The sequence below is a fragment of the Homarus americanus genome, unplaced genomic scaffold (assembly GCF_018991925.1).
Source record: "Homarus americanus isolate GMGI-L3 unplaced genomic scaffold, GMGI_Hamer_2.0 scaffold18789, whole genome shotgun sequence".
Lineage (NCBI taxonomy): Eukaryota > Metazoa > Arthropoda > Malacostraca > Decapoda > Nephropidae > Homarus > Homarus americanus.
The window spans coordinates 698,435-714,415 of NW_024728725.1; the positions used below are offsets into that span (position 1 = coordinate 698,435).

The 15,981-nt window shown below is 36.3% G+C and overlaps 1 protein-coding gene across 8 annotated transcripts in view; it reads left to right on the forward strand.

The window, feature by feature from the left end:
* LOC121866188 (natural resistance-associated macrophage protein 2-like) overlaps nt 1-15,981 on the forward strand; it is a 43,617-nt gene that overhangs the window by 17,258 nt on the left and 10,378 nt on the right. For 3 of the 8 annotated variants that reach the window (XM_042365791.1, XM_042365793.1, XM_042365792.1), the window contains exons 9-13: nt 117-209; nt 1,583-1,713; nt 3,745-3,958; nt 12,462-12,535; nt 15,457-15,838. In XM_042365791.1, the coding sequence (XP_042221725.1) occupies nt 117-209; nt 1,583-1,713; nt 3,745-3,958; nt 12,462-12,535; nt 15,457-15,583 (639 nt within the window). In that variant the 3' untranslated portion in view covers nt 15,584-15,838. Of the gene's footprint in view, nt 1-116; nt 210-1,582; nt 1,714-3,744; nt 3,959-7,265; nt 7,325-12,461; nt 12,536-15,456; nt 15,839-15,981 lie in introns of those variants that run through there. The other 5 variants (XR_006088931.1, XR_006088934.1, XM_042365794.1 and 2 more) reach the window with 3 other exon arrangements.

A 15,981-nucleotide genomic window follows, 5' to 3' on the forward strand; every position in this document is an offset into this window, starting at 1 on the left:
TGATCATACAGAAAACATATATACTGAGACAGTGAAAAATGAGAAAATTCTGTATTAATCTTCAAGTTTTTGGTGGTTAATAAAAATACAGTATTTGTGTTTTGTCTCTTCCATAGGGCTTCCTGAACCTTCGGTGGAAGCGCTGGCAGCGAGTGCTTCTGACACGTACCATTGCTATTATTCCAACATTCTTTATTGCATTCTACAAGGTACTGTAATTATGACATCTTAGTTTTTGATGAATATTTTTGTATAGATTGTATCTCAATTCCACCTTGAATTGTGAGTTCATATACAGTATATGGAACACAGATAGATGGAGAGAAAGACATATAGATATTTATTCAGTAAAATCATTAAACAAGTTTACTTTGATTTGGCATTTATGTAGACTTTGCATGTACCGTATGTATATAAATAATGCAGATACATAGTTCAGCATGCACAGTATGGAGACAATGTACAGTAGGTATGGAGGACTAAAATAAGAGTTGGAAGATTGAGTATTAGTGATGATACCATTAATAATTATAAAAGATATACTGCTTCAACCATTTACCATTTCATCACTTATCATTTAACTAGTCATTCAGTCAGTTGGTCTGTTCTTTGTTACTTTTGTTATGGTCTTTATTGTCCAGTACAGTATAGTTATGTGGAAAACAGGTTGTTTGGCACTGTCATATTTTAGTAGTTGTAATGGATTTTGAAGTACTATACTGTACGTACAGTAAAGTAGTGTACCCCCACAAGACTAACATTTTGTTATTAACCAGCAGCTAAAAATTCCTTACTCCTCCTTCATATACTGTACACATAAAAGGAATGCAAGGAACATGAAATGTCCGCTGGTGATGACCGCTGTCCTTATAATTAACATCCTCTGATGCTGACTGCCGTCCCTACAACTGACTTCCACTGATGATGGCCATCATTTAAGAGTTACTGTAACCATAATGCACAGCCACTGTGGGTTTAAGAGGACCCTGAATTTTGATAACATAAAGCTGTCCATCTGTCTGTCTTTAGAAGAATGGTTTTATTTTAAATATATAATAATTTGTTGGGATCATTGCAATTATATTTCATACCCAAGTTCTTACTTCACAGTTCATGAATCCCAACAACACTGGTGGAACGTGTTTCTGGTCTTGATTAACACAAATTATTTCTTGTTCATCCAGTTAATGGACAGTAAAGCTTTATGCTATGTGTGATCCTGCTCCCCAAACCTTCTTATCCTTCTGTATATTTTCTTCTTTTTATAAAGTGAACTTATGATATATTCTGATAATCAGTATTCGAAGCTATATTGGAGAATACTGTATTAGTGCAAGTACAAATTTAGTTATGAAGTGCTGTACATATAGAGAGGGATTTCTGTATGGTAAGTGTATCATTATCTAACTGGTTTTATTCAGAGTAATAAGAAGAGGATCCAAGTTGTTACAATTATTAGCAAGAATCTGGGAAACTGTTAGTACCACTTTGCAATTTAGGAGAATGAATATTGTAAAGTAATTTCAATTTTTAACATATAACAAAATAGTGTCAGAGCTTTACTTAATGTTTGTGGTTACAGGACATCAATGATCTCACCAAGATGAATGATTTACTGAATGTTGTCATGTCGCTGCAACTACCCTTCGCTCTCATACCAGCTGTGACGTTCACATCATCACAGCACATCATGGGCGACTTCAAGAATGGAGTGTAAGTTATATCAAGGTCTATCAATTCTACCCATTTTCCATTCATTGTAATATTGTAGATTCTCAGCCCAGAGGTACACCCAGAAGTTTAATAACCAGTCATTTTATTTAACCTTTTGACTTCAGAATCTTTTTAGACATATAGTAAGTCCTCGCTTAACGTTGTGGTTAAGTTCTTGAAAAAATGCAATGTTTGTGGAATCAATTTTCCCCATAATAAATAGATAAATTATGCTAGCTACGTTTCCCAGCCTCCCTTTGTCCCATAAAATACATTACACATACATAAATTAAATGGAATTTTTATAGAAAACATATATTATACATCCAAAAAGATAAATAAACCAAATCATTTAGTATTGTACTCACTGATGGGCAGAGGTGGAGCGAGTGTGTGGTGGGTTTAAAACCTCCATTTTTGTAGCAAGGCTAATGGTCTTGTGTTGCTTCTTCACAACACTAGCATCACTAACACTTGATGGGTGCCTGGATGCCATTTTGAATGGTTACAGTACAGTATTTATAGCAAAAACACATGAGCATGCACGTACGCTGTGGATGCCTAACACAGACTGGGGACGCTGTGACGCTCTACGAGAGAGCTTAGCGCACCAAGATGAGAGAGGGTGATGCGCCATAGGTAGTAGGTACCGGGTAGCTATTAAACAGGGAGGTACTACCACCTGGGAAGATATTGGAAGCACAATGTATTGTCTAATGGTAGACCCTGCTGCCATATGGCATCACAAAAATTGTGACCAAGTCCCAGGTTTGTGATCTAACTTTCTGCCTCATTTACACACAATCGCAGGGTCTCAATTGTTTCTCTTACTATTGACAACACAACATACATATATTGTTTCTCACTTTTGATCTTTTTATAGTTTTTTATTCCTTTATGGTTTATTATTATCATTATTATTACAGTGTTGTTATTATTACAGTATTATTAGCATTATTATTGTATTACAGTAATTTATTTTCAACTTTATATTTTTTATTCTAAATTTTATTTACTATGAATTATATTATTATTATTATTATTATTATTATTATTATTATTATTATTATTATTATTATTATTATTATTTCTGCTACTATTACTACTACTATTATTATTATTACATTTTTGCCTCCAGGCCCCAATGTGGGTCAGTGACCTGTGCCCGGGTGGGCTATTCCCTGTAAAAAAAAAAAGAAAAAAGTAGTCCTTGACGACGTTATAACGAATCGGTCAGGACATTGTTGGAATCATGGGTATCTAAAGAGTAGCGATGTTATAACGAAACAACATTGTCGGGGGCAACGTTAAACAAGGACTTACTGTACGTATGTTTTGTTTAGAAATCATAATGACGATTGAACACCTATACCGTGTACTCCTTGGGTGGTCCTGTCCCAGCCTGAGAGATATACAGAATGTTTATGTTTGATCCTTTGTCAAGCATTGTTTGTGAAGATACTGTACTCTCTGTGGTATGTATATAAACAATTATATACCCGTACTTTATACTGATGAGGTTTCAGTGTAAGCTAATGCCATCTCAACTGAGGAGCAATTAATCTCTTTAATCCTATTCCACTTGTGCGTGCATGCATGTATGTTTGGGTGGGTGGGTTAAGGGATTCAGAAACCTCAAAAGGGGGAGAATGTTGCATGACATGTTTAGAAAGTAACAAGAAAGGGCTAAGACAAGAAGCAGAAATACCCCCCTAATCACACACATTTACTCATATCCTCAACAAATGAAACCATACTCTCATGTGAAGCAGTTCGACCCCAAATGAGATAAACTAGCACACCTGCACCAGATGACAGTCAAGGTATGTAAGTTCGGAGACTCATTGCCGTGACACAGTTTCACTGCTTCACACACACTTTTGATCTTGACTGTACATACATACTGTATTAAGATGAGTTGTCAGGTCTCTGGGGTGATAACATGATGGGGTAAATGTTCAAGAAGAGGATAACCAACAAATAATCACAATCTTTATTATGTCTTGATTTTTCTTCTCATTATATCAACAGATTTACAAAGGTTCTGTCATCCCTTTTGTCATTGGTGGTGATCGCCATCAACTTGTGGTTCGTGATCAACTTCCTCGACGCTAATATTGACCCAAACAGCTGGTGGGTGTACATTCTGGTGGCTCTCGTCGGGATATTCTACTTCACCCTCATCACATACTTGACATTGTTCCTGGTGGTTGCCTTTGGATTTAACCTCTGCTGTCACTTACCTGTGAGTACTGATTTAAGGAATATTAATTCTTTAATTGTTGCAGTGTCAGGGGATGAAAACAGGCAGTTAGTTATTACCATATATGGCTTGATTTTTTGCAGTGTTTGAAGTATGGCAGATTATTTTATTATTATTTTTTCTGTCACTACCTTTCAGAATGTGTCATTTTTTGTAGGTAATAATGTTTTAACTGTATTGTTGTTTCCATGTCTGCTTATGTTTCTTATTTGCTTTTGAGATGAGGGTTCAAAGAAATTTACATTTTGGCCAACATGTGACAGAAAAATCTTAATAAACATATTCTAGAAACCAACAAATTAATACAAGTTTAATTGATTGTGGAAAACACTCTTTTTGACCTGTGGGGTTGGTAGGATGTATAGAAGGATACACAAGAGCATAGCTATATTTTTACCCCTTTATTCTCTCTAGTTTTCTCCCACTTTCGAATGGAGTAGATAAAGGGGTATAGCAACCTCAAAGAAAGAAGCACTGTACTAGTATGAGAATGTGCTGCAAGACAAGTGTAGATATGGACCTGAAATGACAAACACAGCATATTGAATTACTCCACATATGTTAACTTGCAAATAAGCATACAATATAAATCATTAACCTCCACATTATGAATATAAAATTTGGTTTTACTGTTCTTTATACATTTTACTAAAGGTAAATTATGCCTCAATTTAATTTCCCTTCCCTTTTTAAGTTGGTATAATTATAAAGAGACAAGTTCTTTATCTTCTTTTAAGTGGTCTCAAATTTAATTCTTTGGTATCTCCTCTGAGTGAAACTTTATTGTTCAGTATAATTAGACTTAGAATCAGAAACCTTATTCAGAAATTCCAGTATAAGTAGTGTATGGATATACTATATGTATGCCATGTGCAAGTAACAGTAGTTCCCCAATGATGGTTCAGTATCTTATGGTATGTGTGTACAGTACAGTACTGAACTTTACACTACCCACTTGATATTTGTCTACGTAAGAGATCTGCTTACATGTTATTTAGGTGTGTTCAGGAGGAAGGTGCTATGCATGTGTGTTCAGATTTTGAAGGGATTGTTCAGTGCCAATCATCAAGGAGGTTAGTAGCTTTACAGCATATGTTCTGAGTTTTCACATAAGCATTGGTGCATATCTTTGTTTTACTAGTATTTGTTTATACATTATATACTGCTTCAGTAAGTCTGCGCTTAACGTCGTCCTGCTTAACGTTGTTTCGGTACTACGTCGCTAAACTTTAAGAAACCAAAAATTCATTTAACGTCCCAGTGATCCGATACCAAGTCGTTTTGCGTCTTAACAGACTACATTTTACGATGCATTACCCTCTCTCATCTGGCCACGCTGTGCGCTCCCGGTTTGGCGCAGTCTCAGTGACTCAGAACCCTCCTCTCCTGCCATACCCCTCCCCTCCCGCCATCCGCCTCCTCTGCTTCACTACCCATCACACACTCGCTCTACCACCTCCGCCCATCGGTGAGTGCCAATACAAACTTAGTACTGTAGTTGTATATGTATGCATTATTTTCCATAGAAATGGCAATGATTTTCTGTACAGTATATGAAATACAGTGGTCCCTCGGTTAACAAACACAATTCGTTCCACAGAGTCGTTCGTTAACCGAATCTATTATTTTAATGGGATATTGGGTAATTGGTTCCAACTCACAGAAAAGTACATACAAAGTATAAACAAAATGCAGTACTGTACACTTACTTTGAGGTGTGTATGTAGAATGTTGCTGGTTGATGATGATGGGAATTAGAAGTGGGGGGTGGACGAGGAGAAGGGAGAAGAGAAGGAAGCGGGGATGGAGGAGAAGGGGGAAGAGAAGCATTTTAATGCTTCTTGGAAGGCGAGTCACCTTCCATAATAATGTCAGGGACCTCTGGACTGACAGATTCTCTAACATGAAAATCCTCTCTCCTTTTTGGAGAGGAGCACTGAGGGGAATCATCTTTCTCACCCTTGCTTGATGCAGAAATTTCACCAATAAAATTTTTAGTTCACTAGCTGTAATTAAAGATTACTTTATTTAAATCAACTCTGCACTGCGCTATATATTATCAGTATGTTAACTAAATTTCAGAATGACCAATAATTTTAATGTAAAAACATAAAAATAATCTAACCTAACCAACAAACACCATGTTTCCTCCACTGTAAATAAAGTTAAACAGAGACGCTTTGGAGGGCGAGTCAAGCGGCTGATGGGTGCACAAAAACCTAGTACTTTGTGCTGCATATATTATCAATATGTTAACTAAATTTTAAAATGACTAATAATTTTAGTAAAAAAAATGCTAAAATATTAAAGAGCACAACCTTCTTCATATTTACTACACTGGAAACAAATGTAAACATAGAACCGATTACTGTATTGGCGGGCTAGCCGATCAGCTGATGCGCACAACAAAACATGTTTGTCGTAAGGATTTTATTAATCGAAGTTTTGATCGTTAATCGAACTGAAAATCCTTGTGGGAGCTAATTCGTTAACAAAATTTTTTTTAATCGAACCGTTCGTTAACCGAGGGACCACTGTATATATCATGGGGCAAAGGGAGGCTCAGGAACGTAACTCCCGTATTTTATCTATTTCTTTAGGGGAAAATTGATCCGCTTAACGTTTCGTATAGCGTCGCATTTTTAGGAACGTTTCCCTGACGTTAAGCGAGGACTTACTGTATTCCATGGAAAAAACGTGTCCCATGATACATGAAAAACTCCTTGTCAACAAAATTATTCTTCAGTCAATCATCAGTGAATGTACCGGTAATATTTGGTAAAAAAAAAAAATCACCTCTGGGTGTTGGGTTTTGAGCTCAGGCCACCAAAGCGGATTGTTGCCTGACTACCAACTGTGGTGGCCTGGGTTCGACCGGTGCCCACAGGTTAAAATTATTAACATTGATTTACCTGTGTAGTACATTACAAGTTCTAGCACAAGTCTAATATTTTCCTGTAATTATGGTGTGTCTTCAGCTGGCCCCTCAGTTACATCAGTGCCTGGAGCTAAACTAACCTCATCTTGGGGGTTGTCACCATACTAAGTGTGGGAAATTGCATAAAGATTTTTTTTTTATTCGATGTAACATAATGCATAGTTGTGTTTGCATGTTTGTTTTAATTTCTGTCATGGGTTTATGGTCATACATATTTCTCATGACTCTTACTTATGTCATTTGTCTACAAGAATACCAATCCTGGCTGACTAACAGTGAAAACTTTATGATGAGCCAACACTGGTAAATTCTCATTCACACCTGTTTTATAAATCCTGTCTTTGTTTCAAGCTTTCTGGACTTATGGGCATGGATGGTACTAGTCCTACCTTACAACACAGCTTCGAAGGGTATGTGTTTCTCTAAGCTTACTTTGCATGCTCTGTGGCTTCTTCTTTTCCTTAGTTCAGTGAGCAGTGTAGTTATGTCACTGAAAGACCTATGGATAATAATTAAACTGTCTCATCTTTAATACCATGACTTATTATTGATAACTTGAAATCTGGTCATTATGGTAATTAACTCAGACTAATACATTCCTTATTACTGGCTAACCTAACCTAACCTAACCCAACCCAACCCATTTCCAGTCAGCTCCAACACATCTAATCTACCTCTAAAGGACATGTATTCAATCTGTCTTGGTTATGAGTGTTAGGTTTTGACAGGAGGAGGAGAAAACAATTAAAGTTACCAAAACAGTATCAGGAAATAGTTATCATGTTTTTTTCTATTTAAAGTTGTGGTTAAGTTGGAAATTTGATCTACCGTTAACAAAACTTTGGAAACCCTTTGGCTTGGCTGATGATAGACTGTTTCATGAAGGTTAAAGGGAATTTGTGCCTCATTTTTTTCTTGTGTAAAAGATGCTATTGCCTAATAATGTACATATCAACTTTTTTTTTTTTAATCTCATACATTGTTATTAATTGCAGTTGCCAGATTCTGTTCTTACCATGTACAGTACTGTGATTTATATCTTTGTTTTATGTCATCCTAATGTTTTGTGGATCACAGAACACAGATTGATTTTGTTTGAATAAATTATCTGAATCTAAAGTTGCCAATTTATTCAATGTTATTTTTAAGTAAGTGATCTTAAATTTTAGATGTACCGGTATTTAGTACTGTACAATGTAGATAAATTATTACTATTTCTCATAAATTTCTTGTTGTAAATTGCCTATTGAGTGTAGAAACATGAATGTGTTGTTTTTGAATACAGTAGATGAATTTTAATCTACAATAACCCATGGAGCTTAGAATGTTGAGTGTTGATACTGTATAGTGTAGAAGATCTTCAGTGTACAGTACTATGTTTTCTTTTGTCATTATATTTTTTTAATTACTATGCTTCAATAGCATGACTTGGATTTGTTCGTCAGGAACTTAATAGATTGGAGGAATAGTTTAGACTTCTTCACTATAATTACAATAATAGTAATAATAATATTTATTCAGTAAAATTGATGTACGGGTTTGCAATTGGATAATCATTTTTATAAACTATGCAGTTATACAATTCAGCATGATTATAGACAATGTAGGTATTGTAGTGTGTACAGTGCACATAGGCTGTGGGAGTACAGTACTGTATATAGTTTTTTGTGTACCAAGACAGTGCAGGTAAACAACAGTGGTAAACAGTAAGGCAAAGCTGTCAGGAGGCTTATTTTCAGGAGGGTCGTATCACATTATATTTGTTACTTTTTTAAAGTTTGATAATTATTGTGTGTTATTGTCGATTTATTTGAATTGTACTTTTAATAGTGTTTACAGTGGTCCCTCGGTTAACGAGCACAATCCGTTCTAGAAGGTTGCTCGTTAACCAAAAAACTTGTTAACCGAAACCATTGTTTCAATGGGTTTTTGGGTAATTGGTTCCAGCTCACCAAAAATTGCCTAAATTCAACAAAAAAGGTAGAAAGGTACACTTAATTTGAGGTGTGTATGTAGAAGGCTCCTGGATGATGATGGGAATTAGAATGGCGGTGGAGGAGAAGGGAGAAGAGAAGGAAGTGGAGGTGGAGGAGAAGCATTTTACTGCTTCTTGGAAGGTGAGTCACCTTCCATGAAAATGTCAGGAACCTCTGGACTGACAGATTCTCCACCAGGAACATCCTCTCTCCTTCATGAAGTGGAAGGCTGAGGGCTAGCATCTTGTTCCCGCTGCCTTTTACTAAAGAAACTGTCAATTTTTTTTTGTGGGGCATCTCTCCTCCTCATCATTAACTGATGTTTGAAGAAGGAGACCACTGTGTCCTCAACATGACACAAAGCTAGTTCAGACTTTTCCACATCTGGGTGCCTTGAAGCCAGTTTCCTGAAGTTATTTCAGTGGTGAACAACATCTTTCAACTCTGAAGTTGACATATGGTCATCACTTTCCATTGCCTCCTCACCACTGTCAGCCTCTAACATCTCATCCAGTTGCTGCAAGTCTTCATGAGTAAGTTCCTGTTCATGAGACATCACAAGCTCTTCTACATCATCCTCCTCCATTTCAAGGCCAAATGACTGACCAATGGACACAATCTCCTGGTGCAACTCTGTTTCATCCTGAAATCCCTCAAAATCATGGACTACTGATGGCCACAGTGCTTTTCATGAAGAATTGAGGGTTCTAGTGGAGACTTCTTACCATGAAGACACAATCAATTTTACAGCCTCCAGGATGTTAAACTGTGTCTTACAGAACTGTGCCAGTGTAAGTTCAGGATCAGTGGAAGTTGCCTGATGACACCTCCTAAAAATTTTCATGTACAGCTTCTTAAAGTTGCTGATCACATTCTGGTCCATTGGCTGTATGATTGATGTAGTGTTGGGAGGCAAACACAACACTTTGACAAAGTCAAATTGTGACTGCAAAGTTCTGGCAAGTTGAGGGTCATGACCAGGGGCATTATCCATGAGTTGAAGAGCCTTTAAAGGGAGTTTATTGGTGGTTAGGTAGCTCTTCACAGAAGGGCAAAACACCTCAACAGCCCATTCATTAAAGAGCTGTCTTGTTACCCATGCCTTACGGTTGGATTTCCAATAAACTCCAAGCCGTCCTCTTACCACTTTTTGTTGCTTGAACACCCTGGGGTTCTCAGAGTGGTAGACAAGCATAGGCTTCAGTCGGAAATCCCCTGAAGCATTGGCACCAAGCAATAGAGTGAGATGGTCTTTCATGGGTTTATGCCCAGGTAAAGAGGCTTCATCTCTGGTGATGAATGTTCTTTTGGGCATCTTTTTCCAGAACAGCCCAGTTTCGTCCACATTGAACACTTGCTGTGGAAGATAATTTTCTGTATCCACCAGTTCTTTAAATTCCACTGAAAACTTTGCTGCCCCTTTCTTATCAGCACTGGCAGCCTCACCATGCCTAACACTAAATATGTCACTTCTTTTCTTAAATTTTTTTAACCAGCCCTTGCTGGCCCTAAAATCTTCAAAGTCTATGCCTGAAGAACCAGGTTAATTTACCTTTAAATGTTCGTATTTTTCCCTGGCTCTTTCACAAATAAATTCAGTAGAAACTGAATGACCTTTCATCTGTTTTTCCCTAATCCAGATGAGAAGTAACCTCACTGTTTCTGCTATTAGGGATCTACCTTTGAACACTCTGGTAGACTTGTCTCTCACTTTCACTTCCTTGAATTTGTCTTTCTGTGCAAGAATTGTCGATACAGTTGATGTCGACATGCCATATTCTTTGCTTAGCACATTTGTTCTAATACCTTCTTCATGTTTTCTAATTGTTTCCTGTTTCATCTGAATTGAAATCGCTTTTCTAGATTTCTTGGGACCCATGCTGGATTCAAAAAGAATTTCAACATGTGATATTTTAAGTTCAATTGCTGTAAATAAAGAATATTTTCTTTAAATTAACACTGCACTGCTCTATATATCATCAATATGTAAAATAAATTTCAAAATGATCAATAATTTGACTGAAAACACAGAAAAAAGCATTTATGTTGAAGTGAGTCTGAAGCAAGATGTTACCTCCACTGAAAAGACACAGAGACTGACTCCTGTTTGGTTTGTTGACAGGCTGTTTGGCGCGCATAAAACTAGTTTCCGGTACTTCAATTATGTTCAATAATTGTTAAAATGACTAAAAAATTTAATATTAAACTTCTAAAATGATTGAATAGTACAACCTTCTTGATATTTACTAAAATGGTAAGGAATTTAAGCCCTAGAACCGATTACTGTATTGGCGGACTAATACGACAACTGGTGTGCAAGCGAAAACATGATGAGGGCCGCTCGTAAGGAATTCGTTAATCGAGGGAATGCTCGTTAACCGAAGTTAAGAATCTTATGGAAGGCAATTCGTTAACCGAAATCTCGTTAACCGAGGGATCACTGTACATGTCTTGATTATTCAGTGCTGTTAGTCTTGTATTTCTTACTGTCATTAATGTTGGCTGAATTCTTGGGTGTATGTGTAGTTTCTTGTAGACTGGACACTAACATACTAATCTACCATCCAGGTTATCACTTTAGGGAATGGACAGAGGGAACCCCTCCTGGTTTAAGCAGTCCCCCTCCCTCAGTTTATGAAAATTATATTTGAGAGGTTTTTCAGGAACATATCCTCATAAATTGAGGTCTGCCTTTTCAAGTTACCATAACTTTTTTTTTCTTCTTCTGACTATTTATTACTAATTATGGTTCTGGCTGAGCCACACAGTCCTCAGAGTTAGTCGTTGGGCAAAGTTTACATATTCAATTGCTGATTGTGGTATGTTATGCTCCTCCTTGTGAACACTTGACAAGCTCACTGAGAACCCACAACACCCAATCTGTGTCAGTAATAGCTGACTTCTCAGTAAGTAATGTAGTTTGCATTTTGATAGTTTGTTTTCTCAAGCTTGCCAGGAGTTAGCCTGGAAATAGAATTACAGGAATTTTGATTCTTGAGCTGGTTTGGGTCGTATTGAGATGCCTGCTTTGGGTGTTCATGTACTTGTGCTGTATTATTTTCATAGGACATTAGAGGTTGTTCTTTGTTCCATATAAGAACTTGCAGGAACCATTCTGAGGAAATTTAAGTCAGTTGTTGGATTGGGTGGGTTGTTCAGTGTGAAAAATTAGGTAATTTGGGGTTTTCCCTAAATTTGGAATTTGATCCTCCATAGATGTTCTCATGGATACAACTCCCACACAAAAGGTAGTTAAAATGTGTTTACTGTACATGCTAGTATATATATACCCTGTATATATGTACACATACAGGCAACTACATATGTATATATTGTACACCAATACAAATGTACAGACATTGCGATGGTATTAAAGATAAGTCATGTGATTATTTGTGCATAGAGCTGATTGAATAATACCAAAATTTCAAAAATGATATTCTTCATTTTGTTGGACACTGAAACATTACCGGGTATGTGTGTAAAATTGTTTTGTATGTTTTATGTACTGTAATATTAAGACACTGTATATTAGCATGATTATTGATTAATATGTCTGTCTGTCACACAGTTCATATCCCAGCATCTGAATCAAGCAGCCTATCAACTGGATGTGCCTTCTGAGGCAATGGACGATATATACAGGTGAGGACCTCCCCAAACTATTTAAATATATATATACAGTACCTCACTAGTCAGGAATCAAACCTACGGCCTCTGTGTGGAAACAGGGAGCACTACCACGACACCACAAGGACAAGAAAAGCTAACATAGTCTTTGTTGTATTTCACACAAAATACCTGCACTGTATATTTTTTTTTATCCCATTTAGTTGAGATTCAAGTGAGATTGATAACTTAATCTTATTTTACCTTATCTATGATAGCTCACTCCTGTAGGGAACTTCCATCCATAGGGGTAGCCATTGCAGAGGAATCTCCATACTGCCCAGGCAATACATGTTTCCTTTGTTCTCTCTATTTCTTATCCCCTCCCATCTTCTTTCCTTATGATTTCATTTTAATTTTCCCTTCCACAATGTATCAAGTCTCCTTCTGTCCTGGACTGTATTCATATCCCCACTCATGTCCTGACTCCATCAATATCACTTTTCTTTATAATTTCCTCGGCATACATAGTAGAATGATTCCTCTGTAATTTTAGCACTTCTTTCTAACTAACCTTTCCCTCTCTGTTAAAGTACTATTTGGTACTGTTATAACTTTTGGCTACTCTGGTACTCTTACTGTTTTTCCACACCACAGGAAGTACTTGTTATGAGGTACAGTATCTATTAGTTGAAGTATCTTGGTTTAAACACCATGCAGAAGATATATCATAAAATTGTCCTCATAATTATTTCAGATTCCAGCTTGTAAATGTGGTACAGTGTTAATATTTTTGCAGTTTTATTTGTTATGACATTCACCACTTTCATGTATCAGTAATATTCTTTGATACTAATACACTGTACTTATTTTTTGCATTAATATTTCTTGATGTACTATATAGAGTACAATGAGTTCTGCTATAACGCGTGTTTTGATAACGCGAATTTGCTCTAACGCGATTTATGAATTAGGAACGATATTTGTATAACGCGAACGCTTGTTTGCTATAACGCGATTTTTGCTTACTATTTCTCCAATTTTGTGGTAAACAGTATTAACTGTGAATATAGTAAAGAAGAATATCAACAAGAAGCGTTCTGGTGATAGAATTCCCGGTGATGATCGTAAAAGAAAGGATATAACACTTGAAGAGAAGCTCGATTTTATCAACCTCAAAATCACCCTTCTCCCCCATCAAGTAAAGTGTTACATTTACTGTATGATTTCATTATTAGATATGAATGTAACATTTATTTAGACTGTGCTATCCTTTGTGTTAGGCTAACTACTAAATTTTTTCGATTTCGAGTAATCTGCACCTAACCCTATTTTCTCCATAAGCCCTGTTATTTCTATTACGCGATTTTCTATAACACGATATTTTACAAGAACACAATTATCGCGTTATAGCAGAACTGCCTGTATGTACAGTACTTTATATTACAACTGCTCTTACATGTGTATTTCACTGTCACTCGTGTGTTAAATCCCACATGTTTTCAGTATGGTTTAGAGCATTCTTGCTTACTGTTTATTCTTAAGTACTGAATATGTTAATAGAAATGCATCAGTACAATACTTTATTTAGTTTTTTAGTTTGATATAGACACTTATGCTTCACTATTCTTCTTAGCCTCCAAACTTGCTCTTGCACTTCATATTATTATTTTAAAGCTTCCACTGCATGTAAAGCTGAAAAATTCTTATCAAATATTAACCCCTTCACTATGGGGACACCACTTTTAATATTTTATTTGGATAACACCAGACAATTTTATTCAGCACAGAGGGGATCTCGTACACAAGTACAAGTAAGACGTCCAGCCAGGAGTTGTGATATAGGAACAAGGAAGGTTGAATGATTATTGGTCTTGCTAGTGGGAGTGTAGCAGTAGGTTGGTCACGGATATCTATATCTGACTGTCTACCTGTGTATGGTGGCAGTATAGTTCAAAAATGGAAAAATTCACTTCATTCATACTTGACCTGTACTGTATATACAATTTGACAACCCCCAGAGCTGCTGTATTTATATGTTAAAAAGGTCAAAGATGAAGGTTACAGCTTTGGAAAAGACACCGTCTTGCATGTGTTGGCACCATCCCCAAGTTCTGTTTAGTTTCATTGTGTGTTGTGGAGAATTACATGGGAAGAAAGTTTTGCCAGGAATCTTAGAAGGGTGATTTTTTTTTCTTCTGCAATGACCAACTATATTTACTATTAAAATTGTTAGGTGTAGCATAGATTGCACTGTCTTGAATATTTTGTACCATATATGATGATGATATCCAGAAAGTAAGTTTTCTCTTAAATTTAGCTGATCACCTGAAGTTAGGCTCCAACTTATTTCACCTGATGGTTAAACACCCTCACCAAACCTAACTGAACTTAACCAAACCTAATCTAATATAACTTAAGCTAACCTAATATAAACTAAACTAACCAAACTTAATCCCTCACAGCTCGTGTTAAGGTGTTTAAACATCAGGTGAAATAAGTTGGGGCTAATCTTCACGGGATTCAATTGAGCAATTAGGATAGACAAGGATTTGGTTGATGGCTTACTGTATATATTTTGTGAAGATTCCACTTAAACTCTTGTCCAGAGGGAACAGGGCATCAAAGACTTACATATACAGGGTCAATATTCTTCACTCTTCCTAACACTTTACATTCTTGGGAACTTGTTTTGTAAGGTAGACACCATAGTGCAACACTCCTGGTAAGACAGATGAAAAGAATGAAAGACACCAAATTAGTAATGAGAAATTTGAGTCATAGGAAAAAACTTGCTGGTGTGAAGAAATTAATTGTTCCACTCCATGTGTCCTTTAATTGCACAGCTCTGTATACTGGGTGTAATAATAATTATATCTTGTTATTCCCTTATTTTTTTTTTTTTAGGTTTGTTTGTTCTTCTCTAATGATTACATATTTCTCATAACTTCTGCTAGGAATGTCAAATGGACCAACCCTCTTTATGACTCTGGACTGGATACTGATGATGAATCTGTGGATGTTGTGTGGGAAAACCCTCTCTACTCAGACTTAATTACACTTGAGGGAAATGTAGATGCATGAAAAAGATTACACAATAGTTCTTTTTTATATGCTCTTGGCATGATAATGGCAGTGCATGCTGATGGTTGCTTCACATCCTCACTCACTGTACTAGCACGTACTAATTCTTCTCTCAGTCAAATTGGTGAAGCCGTCAAAGGTGATATGACTGTTACTAATACCCCACTGGTAGATGACTACACTAGTGGGTAGGGTAGTGTGTACAGTAGGTAAATTCAAATATATATATAATACTCATAATAAAAACATTATCAATATACATGTATCCTTATCACTTATACTCTATTGATCATTAATAGTGTACAGTATGTAAGACTAAAACCTAAATATAGTTTCTAAGTTAATATTTTAATGAAAGTGAATTCCAGTCAGGATTCACTTAATTGAGAAGAAAAATT